This window comes from Narcine bancroftii, chromosome 7 (genome assembly GCF_036971445.1).
Source record: "Narcine bancroftii isolate sNarBan1 chromosome 7, sNarBan1.hap1, whole genome shotgun sequence".
In the NCBI taxonomy this organism is placed as follows: domain Eukaryota; kingdom Metazoa; phylum Chordata; class Chondrichthyes; order Torpediniformes; family Narcinidae; genus Narcine; species Narcine bancroftii.
Window position 1 is genome coordinate 27,671,232 of NC_091475.1, and position 18,587 is coordinate 27,689,818.

The following is an 18,587-nucleotide window of genomic DNA, read 5'->3' on the forward strand; positions in this document are numbered from 1 at the left end:
CCGCGAAGCCAAATCACAAATGTCATCCCACTTAAGCTCTTGCTACAATGGTCTGTTATTGCATTATTCTGGTGCCTAAGAAGAACAAGGTGATCTGCTTTAATGACTATTAGCCAGTGGCACTGATGTGTACCACGATGAAGTGCTTTGAAAGATGGGTTGTGGAGCAGATCAATTCCTATATCTCAGAAAGGACCTGAACCTACTTCAATTTGCCTATTGTCATACCAGGCCAACAGAAGATGCAATTTCACTGGCTGTTTACTCTGAGTTAGATAGTCTAAACCACAGGGGTACCGATGTTAGGTGTTTGATAATTGACTATTGCTTGACATTCAACACCATCATACAAGCAAAATTTATAACCAAACTAAAGGTTCGGAGACTCTGTTCAACCCTCTGCAAATGGACAATGTATATGACAATAAATTCATTATCATAAAATGGGCTCTCAGGATTGAGGATTATACTTCAGTACTTATTTATTGTCTTATAGCGTACCCCTATGCGAGCATGGAGAAAAACAACATGCACACCAAAGCCTTGGGAAACAAGACTGATTTATTGCTCTGGTTGTCATGCTTATACAGGCCCTGGGCGCTGATGTCAGGGCCCCGCGTCATTGGAATGCCGGCCTGGGATTGGCCAGCGTTCCCGTTGGAGTTCCCCATATTCCCGCCATGCCGAGGTCACTTGGGACGAAGGCTAGTGTCAGCCCCTGGTCTGCGTTTGCCAGCCATTTTGTGGGTCAGACTGCATCTCTGTGCACAGCTGCTACACAACACCCCCCACCCACATCCAGAACCGGTGATTGGGCCATTGTCCATGGCCTTGGGCAGTCTGACCCTGCATCACGGGGGGGAGGAGTGGAGACTGGCTTATTACAGTCCAGATATGCCAGTTTCAGGCAGTCGATGGTAAAAGTCTTCTTTCCACCGGTCGAAGGTGGAGCCGTTGTCCCTAATGACCCTGTAGGCCCCTCGTAGGGTCGTTGTAGGGGCAGCTGGTGTGCGACCCTTCTCACAAATATGTACTGACAAGTCTTTAAGTCCCTGGGAACGTTATGTTTGGGCTGGCTGTGTGGTGAGGGTTGTCGTGGGACCAGGGACTCCAGTTTTCACTGCAAGTTCTTGAGGGTTGCCGTGGGGTCTTCTGGTGTTTATCAGGGGCCAGGAACTCCCTAGGAATGATCAATGGCACACCGTAGACTAGGTCTGTTGCCAAGACTTTAAAGTCCTCCTTCAGCGCAGTACGAATTCCTAACAGGACCCAAGGCAGTTCGTCCACCCAGTTGGGACCATTGAGCCAGGCCGTTAAGGCTGACTTGAGGTGCCTGCAAAAGTGTTCCACTAATCTATTGGCCTGATGGTGATATATCGTAGTGTGGTAGATCTGTGTCCCCAAAAAGTTACCCAGCGCTACCCTGTCCGAGGTCAGGTGCTCTGGGACCCCGAATCTGGACACCCGAATCTGGACACCCATGTGATGATGAGTGCCCTGGCACAGGTTTCTGTGGTGGTATCAGCCAGCGGGACTGCCTCCGGTCATTTCGTGGAGCTGTCAACCATGGTCAAGAGATATCTCGCCCCATGGAAAACTGGTAATGGCCCCACTATGTCAATGTGTATATGGCTGAACCTGCGTCATGCTGGCTCAAAAGTCTGTGTGAGCACTCTCATGTGAACCTGCACTTTGGAGGACTGACAGTTCGTGCAGGTTTTGGCCCACTGGCTGACCTGTTTACAGGGGCCATGGATGCACCAGGTTGTGGATGACTTCGAAAATCTGGCGCCTCCATGCAGCCAGAACAATGGGGCGGGGGCTGCTGGTAGGGACATTGCACAGCAGTGTCAGGTTACCTGAGCCAACAGGAGGCTGGAGACAGCTATCCTATATGTAGGGATCTTAGGTCCTGCTGCTGCACTTTGGTGAGGGCCTCGTAGTTGACCCCAGACCAGGTCGTTAACCGATTACGGGGCGTGACAGAGCATTGGCTACCATGTTGCTTTTCCCTGTGATGTGCTGTATGTCCATGGTAAATTCGGACATGTAGGACAAGTGTCTCTGTTGTCAGGCTGACCATGAAAGGCAAAGGTCAGCAGCTTGTGATTGGTGAAGACCTCAAACTTCCGGCCTTCCAAAAAGTAACAGAAATGTCTTACTCGGTACAGCACCAACAACTCTCGGTCAAAAGTGCTGTATTTGAACTCTGGGGGGTGGAGGTGCCTGCTGAAAAAGGCCAGGGATTGCCACTGGCCCTCAATGAGCTGTTCCAGCACGTTCCCCACCACTGTGCTGGAGGCTTTGACTGTCAGTGCAGTAGTTGTCTCTGATCTGGGGTGGACCAGGAGGATGGCGTTGGCCAGCACATCTTTGGCATTTTGGAATGCCCTTGAAGACTCATCGTCCCAGGTAATGTCTTTTGGGGTGGACCAGGAGGATGGCGTTGGCCAGCACATCTTTGGCATTCTGGAATGCCCTTGAAGACTCATCATCCCAAGTAATGTCTTTTGACTTGCCTGCCATCAGTCCAAAGATGCGTGCTGCTGCCAGTAAGAACCTGTGGTAGAAGTTTATCATACTGACGAATTCCTGTAGCCCTTTCACAGTGCATGGCTTAGTGAAGTGCCGGACCGGCTCGACCTTTGTGTCTTTTTATCCTGTGCCCCAGGAAGTAAATGGTGTCCAGGCTGAATTGGCACTTTACGGGGTTGATAATCAGCCCGAACTCACTCAACCGGGTGCACAGTTGTCTAAGATGGGCGATGTGGTCTTTGCAGCTGCAGCTAGTGATGAGGATATTGTCCAAATAGATGCTCACAAATGGGAGGTCCTGGCCCACTGCCAAAGGGGGTTATAATTTTAGTCTTGGTGATGTCCTTGGGGTGAACTAGTATTTGGTGGTATCCCGGATGAGGTCTACCTTGGAGAACACCCGTGCCCCGTGCAAGTTAGTCTTGGATGTGGGGAACGGGATATCTGTTGGGCGTGGTGGCCTTGGTGAGGTGACAGTAATCGCTGCCACATGATCTCCAACCCCCTGCTGATTTGGGCACCAGGTGGAGGGGGAGGCCCAGGGACTGCTGGATCGCTATTCATTCCCCAGCTCCTCCATTTTCTTAAACTCCTCTTTCACCAGGCTGAGCTTTTCGGGAGGGAGTTGACTTGCCCTGACATGGAGCGGGGGGGGGGGGGGGGGGGGGGGGGGGGGGGCCTTTAATCAAAATGTGGTACCTTATCCCATGCTTTGGCTTGGCCGTGGAGAACTGTGGCGCCACTATCAAGGGGAACCCCACCAAGATGCAGGTGAATTCATTGTCTGACGGGGGGCAGAAGCTTGGCTTCCCCAGAGGCAAAGTCTGAAAGTTCTGGTGTGCATCAAGCACCGTCCCTTGAGGTTGAAAAGCAAGCAGTGAACCCGAAGAAAGTTGGCCCCCAGGAGTGGTTATGCCTCTGCTACGAGAGCGAAGGTCCATGTAAAGCAGCTGTTGCCGAACTGAAGGGGAATGGTGCAGGTCCCGAAAGGAATGGAGGAGCTATTGTCTGTCCTGTCTGTCTTTGCAGTTGTCAAAGTCTGCATGGGGTAGGACACATCTTGGCGCCAGTGTCAACCAGGAAACGCCTGCCTGACGAGGAGTCCCAGAAATAGAGGGGGGAATCACGTCGGCCAACTGCCGCAGCCATCAACATCGGTTGGCCAGGGCGTTTCGTGAAAACCTGCAGGGTGGGAGGCATCGATGGGCCTCCACACCCCGTTGTTGATTATAGTAGCATAGCTGTCCTCGGGTATTAACCTGTCTCTCTGCTGGTCTTGATTCGCAGCCACCTGTTTATGGGGCTTGCACCCGGGCCATGACCTTCTGAGGTCACTGAAGTCCTTGTCCATGAGCAAGAGTTGGATATCCTCAGGCAGCTGTTCCATAAATAACTGCTCAAAGAGCAGTCAAGGCTTGTGGCCCTTGGTTAGAGTGAGCATCTCATTCATAAGGGCCCTGTCCCCCAATCCGTTCATATTCAGCAATTGCCCAAAAGTGCGGGTTAACGGCTCTTTGAGGGCCATGTATTTTCCTTGCTCCGGAGGCTGCCATAGGAAATCTACGACCCTTGCCACTGTGTCCTGATTGAGGGCGCTCACGATGTAGAAGTAGCAGGTGTCGTTGGCAGTGATGTGCCTAAGCTGGAACTGAGTCTCGGCCTGCTCAAACCACACGTGTGGCTGCGACTCCCAAAATGTTGAGAGCCTGAGTGAGACCATGTGGATGGTTGCTGGCTCCACTTGATCCGTATCTTTGGGTTCAACTGCTGATTGGACTTGTTGGGGCCACCAATATAGCATTCTTGCTATCCGAGGTGGAGAAGAATGACATGCATACCAAAGCCTTGGGAAACAGAATGTTTATTGTTCTGGGCATCGTACTTATATGGGCCCCAAGTGCTGATGTCAGGGCCCCACGTCATTTAGGATGGGCTGGCATTCCTGCCAGAGTTCGCCATCTTCCCACCGTGCGGAGGTCACCTGGGACAACGGCTGGTGTGCCACTTGGTTAAAATAGCACCATGTGAGAAAATCTCGAATGTAGCAATAAGAGCTCTTCTCTTGTATTACTCACCTGCGTGCTCTGTTCATGTGATTTAAAGTCGTTAATTGGGAGTCAGTTTAAATGATAAAACTGAGTGCGTGTGTAATCCGCCTGGTAGGCGAGATTGATAATGAAGTAAAACTAGGTTGCTGCATTTCTATTAGAGGAATGGCATTTTTTTTGTGCAAAGAATTATATTGATTTTATCAAGGTTAATTTTGACATCCTGGACATTCTGCATTGGTTATGTGTAATGAAGGAGCCTATCAAGTCATGCTAACTGATTCTAAAGATGTGAAAAGAATGTGTCAGCTTATAAGGTCCAGTTTAGATCACTTCCAAATTCCAATGTAGTAGCAGAATGTCAGTTTGTGTTCATTTGTTTGTTTGTTTATTTTTGAAAAAAAAACAATCACCTCCTTTGCAGGAGTGACTACTGACTGATTTAATGTAGAATAACCATTTCTGATGATCTGTCTCAAACTTTTTTCCTAGCAACACAAATGGTGTGCCTTTCCCCCTTTTCTGTTTTGATTTTCTGGCTTTGTTTATATTTTAAAATGAATAATGAGCAATAATTTTTGACATTTTTCAGTATGACATAAAAAATCATCGTACCTTTCTAAAACGGACAAAATATGAGGAATTGCGGCCAGAAGACTTGTTTGTGGGCAGTATAATTACTGTGTATGCTCGTCAGCTGAAATTAGTAGGCTATGGGGACCAATATACAGCACGCAGACTCGGAAGTAAGAAACAAAAGTAAGTTATTTTCTAACTATACTGGAGATGTGTGAATTCCTGATGAGAATGTTATTTCAGTCACTTTTAAAACTGTTAAGGTTCTTAATGTCATTATCCCTGGAAATGTGATTAAATAATTTTTGTTTGTGAGTCTTTTTGAAATTTATACTGTCATAAATGCATGTACAAATATTTGAATTATTTATTGTATTTAATACATAGTTAGATCTAGGATAATTGATTTGAGCTGCACTCAACCAAATTGATGCTATTATCCTTAGAAGTGACTTTCAATAAATTGAAGTTTTGGTGCCCATTACGCCTGAATATTGGCATTCTAGAATTTTGATCTGACTTGTTACTTTGTGACCTCGGGCATATTGCTTTCATTATTTAGTATGCATGTAGTCCCAAAGTGCAGATTTGCAACATTTATACTTATAAAACATGCCAAGTACTACTTCTGACATATTGAAGTAAGATTTGTCCCTGGTATGGAGTAAGGAGTATGCCGGGCCATGAATTACACATATTGTGTAGATGGTATAGTTTTGCAGTACCAGTGTCTAATAGAACCTTCATGGTTTTCCAGTTTTGAGCAGTAGATTGTTTCAAAATAGCAGTGCTACATGATATAATGGGTGATGCATCAGTGTAACAATGAGATTTTGTATCTAAAGAACTGTGCTGAATCATTCTGATAAATAATTTTGTGTACATATGCCTCTAGATCAGCCATTGTCAACCTTTTTTGGCTATACATTTTTTCTTACTACTGCTAAGGCTGTCACAATGAATCTTACTTTTAATTTGGTTATGTATTCTATTGATGTTTATAATCATATAATTCAACGTGGCCATTGTATATCTTTCTTTTCACTTCTTTTCCTCATCCTCGTCACCTCCATCCCCTTTTTTCTATTACTGTTTTTTTAAGTTTTCCTTTTTAATCTCAATATATGACATACACTAAAAACATGAAATATCCCAACAATCCCCACAACCAATAACTCTTTAACCCCAAATGAACCCCTCCTCCTTGGGTTGCCCCTTGTCGGCAACCACAACTTCCATTTCCATTTGGTTTGCGATCTTACTTGCAAACGTCAATCAATTTCGCAGTGACTGTTATCCCCCCCCATAGAACACTATTTTCCTATACATATAACAAAGCTCTCTTTTTTCCCCTTCTTTCCCTCCTTTCCCTTCTCTTTTCCATCTTCTTTATATATACATTATCTTTACTTTATATTATTACATATTTTTGTATATTTTCTTGCTGATCTTCCTTCTTGTCACTCCTCCTCATCTTCTCTGCACACTCTCTCAAGCTTGCCACATCCTTCCTGTAATGAGGCGACCAGAACTGAACATAATATTCCAAGTCTGGTCTAATCAGAGGTTTTTTTTTGTAATTCTTTATTTATGGCACTATGAACCATATCAATCAAAATATTTACAGATATATCTCTTTAAATATGCACATAAACGTTCAGCAAATTCTTGGGCTTTCTTTGGATCCGAGGACAGCCTATTCTGTTCCCCAAGGATAAATACTTTGAGTACTGCTGGATGCTTAATATAAAGTTATAACCTTTCTTCCACAAGATCATTTTCACCGTATTAAATTCTTCCTCTTCTTTAAAAGTTCAAAACTTATGTCCGGATAAAAAAATATTTTTTGTCCCTTATATTCCAACGGCTTATTGTCTTCTCTAACTTTATTCCTTGCCTGCTCCAATATGTTCTCTCTTGTCGTATATCTTAGAAGTTTTACCAATATTGATCTCGGTTTTTGATGTGGTAGCGGCTTCGGTACTAGTGCTCGATGCGCTCTACTATTTTTATTTCTTCATGTAAATCTGTCGTTCCCAGCACCTTCGGGATCCATCCTTTTATAAATTCCTTCATATCTGACCCTTCTTTGCCCTCTTTCAGACCCACTATTTTAATGTTGTTTCGCCTACTGTAGTTTTCAAATACGTCAATTTTCTGTGACAATAAATCTTGTCTCATTAATTTTTTTTGTCGCTCTCTTCCATCTTCCCTCTTAAATCATTTATCTCCATTTCTACAGCAGCTTCTCGTTCCTCCACATTTTCTACTCTTTTCCCTATTTCTGTCATGACCAGTTCTAAACTTTGCATTTTGTCTTCAGCTCTTTTCATTTTTCTTTTAATTGAACTAAATTCTAATGATAGCCATTCTTTTAATGACCTCATTTGTTCTTCAAAAAAGGCTTTATCTATATTTTGTCCTTCTGTTTTGCCTTCTTTCCTGTGAAGATCTTGGTCTTCTTCCTCCTCTTCTGTGTCTGTATCTTTGTCTGTGTCTTCTTCTTCTCCTCTTCTTGGTATCTGTGAATCTTCCACTCTTTCTGATGAGCTACTTCTGTGTCCTTGATGGGCCTCCGGCTGCTGTATCTCCTGATGATGGTCGACCCGCTGCTGGGCCTCCTGCCGCAGGTCGTCCCATTGTCGGTTCACCCTCTTCCAGCCCCTCGTTCCTTTTCTCACCGTTCTTCTTTCCTGTGTGCTTCCCCCAGCCAAACGCCTCGGTGCTGGGCATCTCTCAGCTGGTCGCTCCGCAGCTAACCGCTCCTCAGCTGAGCCCTCCTCCCGCCAGCATTCACCTTTTCTTTTGCATGCGCAGTTGTGTACCTTTGCTTGGCTCCGAGAGTCATTTTTGAAGTCCGCCGGTCGGGAGGTCACTGCTCCTCCGGGCACTCACCAGCTTCACAGGTCGGTTGCTCCTCTCCACGGTGGCTCCCTGTTCTGATGTGCAGGTAAGGCTTTCTTCTTTTTTCTCTGGTGATTTTCCTTCTTCCCTTTTCTCTGTCATTCTTACTTTCTTTTTTTTGGGTGCCATCTCCTGGCTCTTCTTTGTAACTTTATCTTTCTTTTCCTGTATTTTATGTGTATTGGGCTCTGTTTTTTTCAAACTATTTTTTCTTTTCTCTGGAGAGGGCTGGTTCTACTCGACCAGCCACTACTCCATCACGTGACTCCTCCCGTCTAACCAGAGGTTTAAAGAGCTGCCATATTACCTCACAACTCCTGAACTCTATCCTCCTTCTAATGAAGGCTAGCATAGCATAAGTCTTAACTGCTCTCTCAACCTGTGCGGCCACTTTGAGAGATCTGCGGGTTTTCTCAAAGGATCTTGAAGTTATCAAGGGTTATCTTTATTTACGGTTTTTAAATGTTGTTTAAGTTTGCTTGGCCTCGTGCTTGCATTTGAAAATGTATCCCAACAAGACAAACACATGGGCAAAGAAGAATTTTGCACAGATGTAATGAAATCACCTAAAAAGTATTCCACTGAATATTGCCGAGCTAGCAGAAGGAGGTATCCATTCACGACCCATTGTAAAAGCTCAAAGCGAAATGAGGGCACTTGTGGATGTGCGAAATATGGTACAAAACACTTATTTCCTGTAATTGAAGATGATAGAACAAGAGAAAAACTACGTGGAATTCATAGCCAAAGCTGCTTTCATGTCTGTCAAACACAATTCTATTAAAGCAAGGAATGCTCTGAAAACATTGCTAATTTTCTACATTTATCCAGGTCATTCTAGGGTACCTCCAACCTTGGGAATAAAATCTCACATAACTTGGCAACTATTAAATTTGGAAATACAGCACAGTAACAGGCCATTTTACCCACTAGTCTGTGCCATCCAATTTACTCCCAATCAACCTACATCCCCAGTATGTTTCGAATGGTGGGAGGAAACTGGAACCCCCGGTTAAAACCCATGCAGACATGGGAGAACGTACAAACTCTACATACAGCAAAACCTAGCAGTAAAGTCCTTTCCTTCCAGAAAAATTGTTTAATCCATTCAGTTTCCATGCCCCCCTTATGCACCTTGGGGACCCCCTTATTAAGGATTTCAGTCTATGACTCCCCTTGTAGGTGTTTTGCCCCCAGAGGAGCCATGTGGCCCAAGTTGAGAATGGCTGTTTTAGATTTAGTAGATGAGGAAGAAGGCCTCATCGCCTAACCCTAAACTGAAAATAGATTTAACTGTTTTCTATTGCTCCAACCTCTCGGGAGAATGGCAAGCTTTGTGTCTTTCAATATTCAGCTCTCTGTACAATAAAGCTATGATATTATGTTGTGAGCAATTGTATCTGCATACATCTTACTACTGTCGAATAAATAGTTTAACATTTGAAAACCTAGGACCTGAACAATATGCCCAGCCAATTTGAAATGGACCTGTAATCTTGAGTAACACAACCCAGCATTATCATTCCTCGAAAGTATAATTTCTAATACTTCAGTGATGATGATTAATAACACTAAGTCTGTGATGATATATGGCAATAAATACTACTTAATATAAAACCACTAAGCTATTAATTTTTAGTCGGCCGTTTTCCTATCCTGTAACATTGGAAAAATCAGAATTTATTGTCACGATCACGTCACAAAATTTGTTGTTTTGCTGCAGCATCATAGCGCAAACATTTATATAAACCACCTAAATAAAAAGTGCACAAAGTCAAAGTCAGGCAGTGTCTTTGGCTCATTATTCATTCAGGAATCTGATGGCAGCGGGGAAGAAGCCGTCCTTGTGCCACTGAGTGCCCATTTTCAGGCTCTTGTACCTTTTTCCTGATGGTAGCAGAGTGAAGAGGGCATGGCTTGGGTGGTGAGAGTCCTTGAAGATGTCTGGATGTCTGCGGCAGGAGGCTGCTTTCTTAAGACCCTGCCTTTTGTAGATGTCCTCGATGGAGTGAAGACTGGTGCCCGTGATGTTGCAGGCCAAGTTAACAATGCTCTGGAGTTTTTCTGTACTGAACATTGGCACCTCCATACCAGGCAGTGTTGTAACCAGCCAGAATCCTCGGGATGGGGGTTGGTGGGGGGGGCGTAATTGCACAAATTTTGTCTTCTCAGGGAGACTGACATCAGCAGGTCTTGCAAGCATTGGGAATCGGTCCGAGCTCTGAATGTTTTGACATGTCCAAGTTTCAAGATTAAGTTATTTTCATGTACATAAGTGCAATGTACAGATGCAATGAAAGTCTTGTGGAAGCTTTCCAAATATAAAGAAAACATGGTCTGAGTCTGTGGTTTTGAAGTAGTGTTATGATGAGGGTAGTGTTGTGAAGTTCAAGAGTTTGATACATATTGGAAAGAAACTATCCTTGTGTGGTGAATCTCTAAGCTGTCTGCCTTCCCTTCGGCAAGCCTTGCTGTACTAACATTGGCTGTGCATTATCTCTACTGTTAAGGACACTCCCCTTGGGTATAACTGTGTCTGCACCTATTGTCTTTCATTATTGAACCATGAGTTTCTGCTAATAAAAGCCATGATTATTGTTTGACCGCATCATCTTTGTCTACTTCATTAACTGCCACTTCATCTTGAACCTAGAGGTGCCTGATTTCAGGCCTGAAGGTAACAGTCAAAAGCGAGTATGGACTTTAATGAAGTTTACAGCTTTCTTGAGGTAGATACTGCTACACTACCAATTCAGGTAATATTTGGGAGAGATTGTTAGCATTTGGAGGCATAGTGAGAAAGTAGAACCATAGAAGAATTACAGCACAGAAACAGGCCTCCTCGGCCCCTCTAGGTTGGGGTGATCCACTTTTTATTGTCTAGTCCCACTGATCTGCATTCAGTCCATAGCCCTCCAAACCTCTCCCATTCCTAATACCTGTTCAAATTTCCCTTAAATGTTAAAATTGAGCCCACATCTACCACTTCAGCTGGAAGCATTTTACACATTGCTACCACTCTCTGAGTGAAGAAGTATCCCCTCATGTTCCCCCTAAACTTTTCCCCTTTCACCTTTAACTCATGTCCTCTTGTTTGAATCTCACCCACCCTTAATGTAAAAAGCCTATCTACATTTACTCTGTCTAGCCCCCTCATAATTTTAAATATCTCTATCAAATCACCCGTTATTCTCCTATTCTCTATGGAATAAAGCCCCAACCTGTTTAACCTTTCCCTACAATTTAGTTTCTGAACTCCGGGCAACATCCTAGTAAATCTTCTCTGCACTCTCTATCTTATTGATATCCTTCCTCTAGTTAGGTGACCAAAACTGGACACTATACACCAAAATTGGCCTCACTAATGTCTTATACTGTACAACTTTAATATAACATCCCATCTCCTGTACTCAATCCTTTGATTTATGCCAAATGCCAAAAGCTTTCTTTACAACCCTATCCATATGACACACCACTTTCAGGGAATTATATATCTATATTCCCAGATCCCTCTGTTCTACCCCACTCCTCAGTACCCTACCATTTACTGTGCATGTCCTTTCTTGGTTTGTGCTTCCAAAATGAAACATCTCACACTTGTCTGTATTAAATTCAATCTGCCATTTTTCAACCCACTTTACCAGCTGGTCCAGATTTCTCTGTGATCTGGTCATGTTATTTCAGGAACCAAGAAGCTTTAAGAGTCTTGGGGAGAGAGGCTTGAAATAAGACAGCTGCTCCTTTCTTGCCCACAACTCCCTCCAGGGCATTCTTGCTCTCAGCTACTTTCCTTGATCTATTCTCAACACAATTTCTGTTTTCATTGTTTATTTTTTCCTCCCTCCCCTCTCCTTTTTTCCCAATGATCAACTGCTTTATATTTTTATTTATAGCATTACAAGCAAATGTTTTGAATAAAGGAGGCAAGTGCAGAAAAGACCCATTTGTGGCAACCCATTTAACAGCAAGCAAACCAGCTCCGAAAATGGCAGATGTGCTGTGGAAAACGTGGGAAATTGACCTGCATCCAACACATTTTTTTCTGGGCTGATAACATCACTGATGATGTCACTTCCTGTCCATGTGACGGAAGCAGTGTGTGTGTGTGTGTGTGTGTGTGTGTGTGTGTGTGTGTATCTCTCTCTCTATCTCAACTTGACAACTTGTACATCAATGTCTATAATAGCTCAATGTAGAATACTTTGTTACACATTCAGTATTAACTCTCTGATGAGAAAAAATGAGTTAATGTGACTGCATAGAACACTACACCATAGTACAGGGTCTTTGGCCTGCAATTTATGCTGACCTATACAAATACCAAGACACAAGAGAAACTTGTCCATGAACTACTCTTTGCAGACGATGCCGCTTTAGTTGCCCATTCAGAGCCAGCTCTTCAGCGCTTGACGTCCTGCTTTGCGGAAACTGCTAAAATGTTTGGCCTGGAAGTCAGCCTGAAGAAAACTGAGGTCCTCCATCAGCCAGCTCCCCACCATGACTACCAGCCCCCCCACATCTCCATCGGGCACACAAAACTCAAAACGGTCAACCAGTTTACCTATCTCGGCTGCACCATTTCATCAGATGCAAGGATCGACAATGAGATAGACAACAGACTCGCCAAGGCAAATAGCGCCTTTGGAAGACTACACAAAAGAGTCTGGAAAAACAACCAACTGAAAAACCTCACAAAGATAAGCGTATACAGAGCCGTTGTCATACCCACACTCCTGTTCGGCTCCGAATCATGGGTCCTCTACCGGCACCACCTACGGCTCCTAGAACGCTTCCACCAGCGTTGTCTCCGCTCCATCCTCAACATCCATTGGAGCGCTTTCATCCCTAACGTCGAAGTACTCGAGATGGCAGAGGTCGACAGCATCGAGTCCACGCTGCTGAAGATCCAGCTGCGCTGGATGGGTCACGTCTCCAGAATGGAGGACCATCGCCTTCCCAAGATCGTGTTATATGGCGAGCTCTCCACTGGCCACCGTGTCAGAGGTGCACCAAAGAAAAGGTACAAGGACTGCCTAAAGAAATCTCTTGGTGCCTGCCACATTGACCACCGCCAGTGGGCTGATAACGCCTCAAACCGTGCATCTTGGCGCCTCACAGTTTGGCGGGCAGCAACCTCCTTTGAAGAAGACCGCAGAGCCCACCTCACTGACAAAAGGCAAAGGAGGAAAAACCCAACACCCAACCCCAACCAACCAATTTTCCCCTGCAACCGCTGCAACCGTGTCTGCCTGTCCCGCATCGGACTTGTCAGCCACAAACGAGCCTGCAGCTGACGTGGACTTTTTACCCCCTCCATAAATCTTCGTCTGCGAAGCCAAGCCAAAGAAAAGATACAAATATACTTCACACAATCAACATTTCCAGTCAATTTTGATTTTGAGATTTATGATCAGTTTAACCTCCAAAAAAAATTACTTTTCAAGAAGTATTAGTCTCGTTTGACTAATTCTGAGTTTAATGCCTATTAAATTGAAACATGGAAAGTAAATGTGAGCTTACCATTTTGCTGGTACTGGCAGTAACAACAATGTTACAGATTGAATTTTTTTAAAGTTGGTGTATCTTGTTAATTTTGTCTAGAATTGTGGGTATTGAATAACTTTTTATTCCTGTTGTTTTCTTTTCAGGACCCTGGGTATAATAAAACCAAGTACAGAAACTAAATTGGGAAATTTGATTGACCAGATCTACAAATCAGGGTTGGTTATAACAAAAGCAAAAATGGTTGACCTAACTAGGTAAGTAGTTCTCTATTGATTTCTATTGTTGAAATCTGAAAATACCTTTTGCAATATAATGCCACTGCATTAGGATTAAAAGAACCATTTTTTAAACAAAAGTGCTGCTTCTTGGCACTATTTGCAGTTAAATTTATGGAAGTTATTAACATAAGAGGCCATTCGGCAATGAAGCCCACTTTGGCTCTCTCTGCAATAATCTAGCCAGTTGCATCTCCCTCCTCTAATACTGTAACCTGAAGGTTCTTTCCATTAATATTTAAATTAATTTCTTATTGAAATCATTGATTACTGAATATTCCACCTGGCTAAATGGGGAAATAGGGGGACATTACCACTTGCTGCCTAAAATGTTCTTCTTCACATTCCTGTCCTGTATCTCTTTTGTCCAAAACTTTAAATCTGTGTCCCCCTACCCCTATCTAGCATCGGCTATAATGGGATCAATCATTTCCAGTTATAGGACCAGCACCATTATATTCTGCTCAATGGATTTGAGGCATATATATTTGATATTAAAGCTGACAGAGGCCTAATGAGATTACATTAAGGTTAGAAATACTGTGACAGGTTATATCTATGTGTTTATATTGTACATAGATATGTTTTTGGGAGATAAATTGGGGCAGGTTTTTTAGGGTAGGTCACATACAAACACTTTAAAACAGAACTCATTAAAATACTGGAGCTCTGCTCAAACCAGACAGAGCAGCTCCTGGGGGCCTTTGCAAAAACTTTGGAGAGTACCCAAGGGACTTCACTAATGCATTGCTGTTTGCAAAAAGGCAACAGATGAAAGAACTCATTGGAGTCACAGGTTGTCTGGAGTTGGACTTGCTGTTCTAAGAGGGTCATGTGGTTTTTGCAAGCAGAGAGAGTTGAACAGCTTTTTTCTCAGAGAGAGAGAGAGATCAGTTCTGCATTGCTACAGTCGGCAGCAGCTGGGACTGGAACAGGACAAGCTGGAAAGCTTGTGGGAAAACCCCATTTGGAAGACGGGTTGTGAGTGCTTAGTTCAGCCTGGTCAAAGCCCTTGTGGTTCATGCAAGAGGAGAGGACTATCTGCCTAATATTTCACTTGAAATAAAGGAAACAGAAAGGAACTCTGTGGTGACCTGAAAGAAAGAAATTATAATCTGGAGAACCCTGATGGGGCAAGTTTCTTCGGCTGATTAGAAGGAATCAATTTGTGTCCAGCAAACAATAAAACTCTCTCTGAGAACCGTAAAGAACCTTCCTAAGCAGTAGCCATTTACCTTTCAAGCACCAAAGCTTGGTGAACTTCATAAATGTTAAATTCTGTGCACAGTATAAGAATTGCCTGAAACCAGTGAACTTGGAGGAATGAGAAGTGAGATTGGACTGTGAATCAAAGAGCTTTTCTGAACTTATGCACACATTACATACACGTGCGCTTAGAATTAGAAGGGGGCTAAGTTAGGTTAGTTAAGTTAATAGTGATAAGCTAAAGTTTGAGTCTTTTCATGTTTAAAGATAATTAAAAGCAACTTTTGTTTAAGTAACCATTTGTTGAATATCTATTGTTGCTGGGGTTTGGGTCCTCTGGGCTCGTAACAATACATTACAAAACACAGACAGCATGTTCTGTCAGTGAACTATATCATTGGGTCCAACATAACTGTATTAGAGGTATTTAGAAACATAAAATTGCTTGATTTTTGTTTCTTACTCTATTTGCATTCATTTTTTATAGTTACTATATGTTGTTAGATAAAATTGAAAGCCGTTTCTTCTGCTTTTGTTTTTTGTTCTCGCGCTTTTGTGTTGTACAATAATATGTATTTGGCAGAAAATCTATTTGAGAACACTAAATAAAAGCAAATTAATTTAAATTTGATTGGGCTACATGTTTAAGTCTGAGAATTTGGCACAGTACTACAGCTAAGGTCAAAGTAATGTTTAATATAAGCTTGCTTTTCAGTCACTGGTTCTTTTATGAAACCCAGAGACCTTTGTTTTTGTTTTAATGGTCATTGCTACATGTACTTCAAAGATTTATGCCTGTGTATTTTATCTATACAGTAATGTGCCTTCACATAAAGTTGTACGTACATGTTTAGTTCATTAACATGAGTGAAGTAAAGCCAAGATTTTCACAAAATCAGATTGCATAGGGTATCCCCTGCTTTAAATAAACTTGATTGTATCTTGAGTGCAGAATAATAAGATATTATTCCATTTCAGTGATCTCCTTCAGTATTTAAGCTGTGGCCCTGCAGTTGCACTGGAAATTTTGGGAGATGAAGCAGTATCTGCTTGGAAGAAGCTAATTGAATCCGGAGGCACAAACAAAGCACAAAATGAAGCAAGAGTGCAGGCACTTTATGGAATTAGTGATGTCAGGAATAACGTTTATGGTTCCGAATGTGCCACAACAGCAGCTCACGTAAGGTTTTTATGTGTGGAGTCTGCTTAAAGAAAATAACAACATTCTGGATTTTTTATCCTTGCTTTGTTTTATAGGAATTAATATGTATGAAAAACCACATGAAATTAAACTTTTTTTTCCCCTAAACATGTATTTACTGATGAGCTCTTTAGGTTTCAGTTTAAATGAGGACATTTAAATGCTTTTGACAAATGCTAATTTAGTTATTTAATCATCTTACTTTGTGATGTAACTTCGTTTATCTTCTAAAACTATTTGAATGTTCATGTTGGTTAATTAATATTTCTCATTTGATGGTTTATTTTCAAAACTTGAAAGATTTTGTCTTTCAGAACTTTGAAAATTTCCAGTGTTATAAATATGCATATTTAGAAAGCCCTCCCAATTAGAGTTTTGAGTTTTTTCCCCTTGTATTAATTAATGTGTTTTTAATTTTTTTTAATAATATGAACCACAAGAAGAAATAAAATGCAGTAGAAGGCTTTTGGTCTTTCTGCTCAGCCATTCAATAAGATCGTGACTGATGTTTTACCTCAGCTTTTTATTAAACATTAACCCATGCTGGCTAAGGGGCCTGTTCCTATCCTGTACTGATTTCCTTAAAAAAAATATAATTTGTGTCTGCATATATTGAGCAAATGAGCTCTTGTAGGTCTCATGGATAGAAAACTCTGAATCCATGACTTTCAAGCACGTCATCCATCACATGCATGTCCTTCCTTGGGTAAGGTCAACTGGTATTCCACATGCAGTCTAACCAGCAGTCTATGTAATTAAAGTAAACCATCTCTATCGTTGAATTCAATCCTCTTGCATTGAAGACCAACTAATAAAAGGACAGTTTCCCCTGGTACTTGTCTTCTACATGAGCAAATTGAAGACCTTCTGAAAATCCAGCTTCACCATGCTAACTGGTTTACTTTCATCTATTCCATGAATTTGAACCTAAAAAAATTTCCAATAAATATTTGATGTATAATTCCTTTCATTAAATCAATGCTGATTTTACTCAGTCCTATTATTGTCTAGGAGCCTGTCACCACTGATGGATTCCAGCACTTTCCCTGCTTCTGACCCTTTTTACTTACAATTCTGCTTTTTTCTTGGGTGGAAGTTTTACTTTTTGCTACCTTCCAGAATGAATGCCAATGAATGAGAATTCTCATCAGTATAGTGAGGTAATTGATACTGCAAACTAAAAAAACCCAACAATCTAGAAGGCTGTGTGGCCTGCCTGGTGCCAGAATTCAGGGGTTCTACCAGGGGATAGAGAGGAACTTTGTTGGAAGAAGACAATTCAGTCATTGTTGTCGGTGTGTACAGACAATTTGGTGCATTAGAGAGGGTTGACTAAACCTCAAAATGTAGAAACAAAGGGGACTTCATGGAAATGTGAGAGAATAAGTTGAAATAATACAGAAAATGAGGAGAGGAGGAATAGAGCTGATAGGATTTGTCTGTCAGAAGCCTGCCTTCTTTATAAGTAACTGTATTTCTTTAAGGTGGAGTAAAACAAAGTTTTTTTAAAATGTATGCAAAGTGGCATGGTGTACATCATGTTGTGCAGTTGTTTCACTGTTGTAAGGAACCAGGTTTGACTCTAACCAAGGGGACCCATTTAATGGCTTGGTGTTTTGGTTTCATGCTGCATTGCCAAGGTGTACTGATTGCTTTGTTAATTGGCTACTATTCATTGCCTTTTAGCATTGGTAAGTAGCACAATGGATTTAAAGGGGTGAATCGGCATGTGAGAGAGAACAGGAAGGGGGAGTATGGACTGAATGGTCTCTAGTGCAGTAACAAGCATGTTTAGAAATATTTGGTAAATATAGGAGATATTAAGGCCAAAAATTGAAGGTAGCGTACTGCCCCTTAATAGTAACCTCACGAGGAACAGAGCATTAACGAAGAAATAATGGGTACTTAACAGTAAAGTTAAGTTCATTTTAATCTGTTCATTTTAATCAGTGCAAAGATTATAAAATGAGATGAGCAACTGTAGCATTGAGGAAAATATTTTCAGAATAGTTTCTTAGAATAGCTAGTTTTGAAGCCAGCCGGAGAACAGGCAATACTCGTCCTGATATCATGCAACAAGGTGGAATTAATTAATAACTTCAATGAAGGTGCTTATCTGCAGCATTGATCACAAAATTATTAAATGTGGTATGGGTCTTAATAGAAGAGGAAAAAAATGTCTTCACTGTTGAGGGTACAAGTAATATCCCCTAAACAGCTGTAAATTGAGAAATGGAAAAGAATGAGGAATTAAAAAACACACTACATAATGAAAGAAACAGTTTTGAACAAATTGATGGAAACTGGGCTGACGTCTTCAAATCATGAAGAACTTTA

The 18,587-nt window shown here is 42.1% G+C and overlaps 1 protein-coding gene across 4 annotated transcripts in view; it reads left to right on the top strand.

Annotated features, from left to right (window-relative positions):
• Positions 1-18,587, top strand: part of nme7 (NME/NM23 family member 7) — a 140,501-nt gene that overhangs the window by 34,589 nt on the left and 87,325 nt on the right. For 3 of the 4 annotated variants that reach the window (XM_069889270.1, XM_069889269.1, XM_069889271.1), the window contains exons 3-5: positions 5,176-5,342; positions 13,712-13,822; positions 16,028-16,229. In XM_069889270.1, coding sequence (XP_069745371.1) covers positions 5,176-5,342; positions 13,712-13,822; positions 16,028-16,229 — 480 coding nt within the window. Of the gene's footprint in view, positions 1-4,979; positions 5,087-5,175; positions 5,343-13,711; positions 13,823-16,027; positions 16,230-18,587 lie in introns of those variants that run through there. The other variant, XM_069889272.1, reaches the window with a different exon arrangement.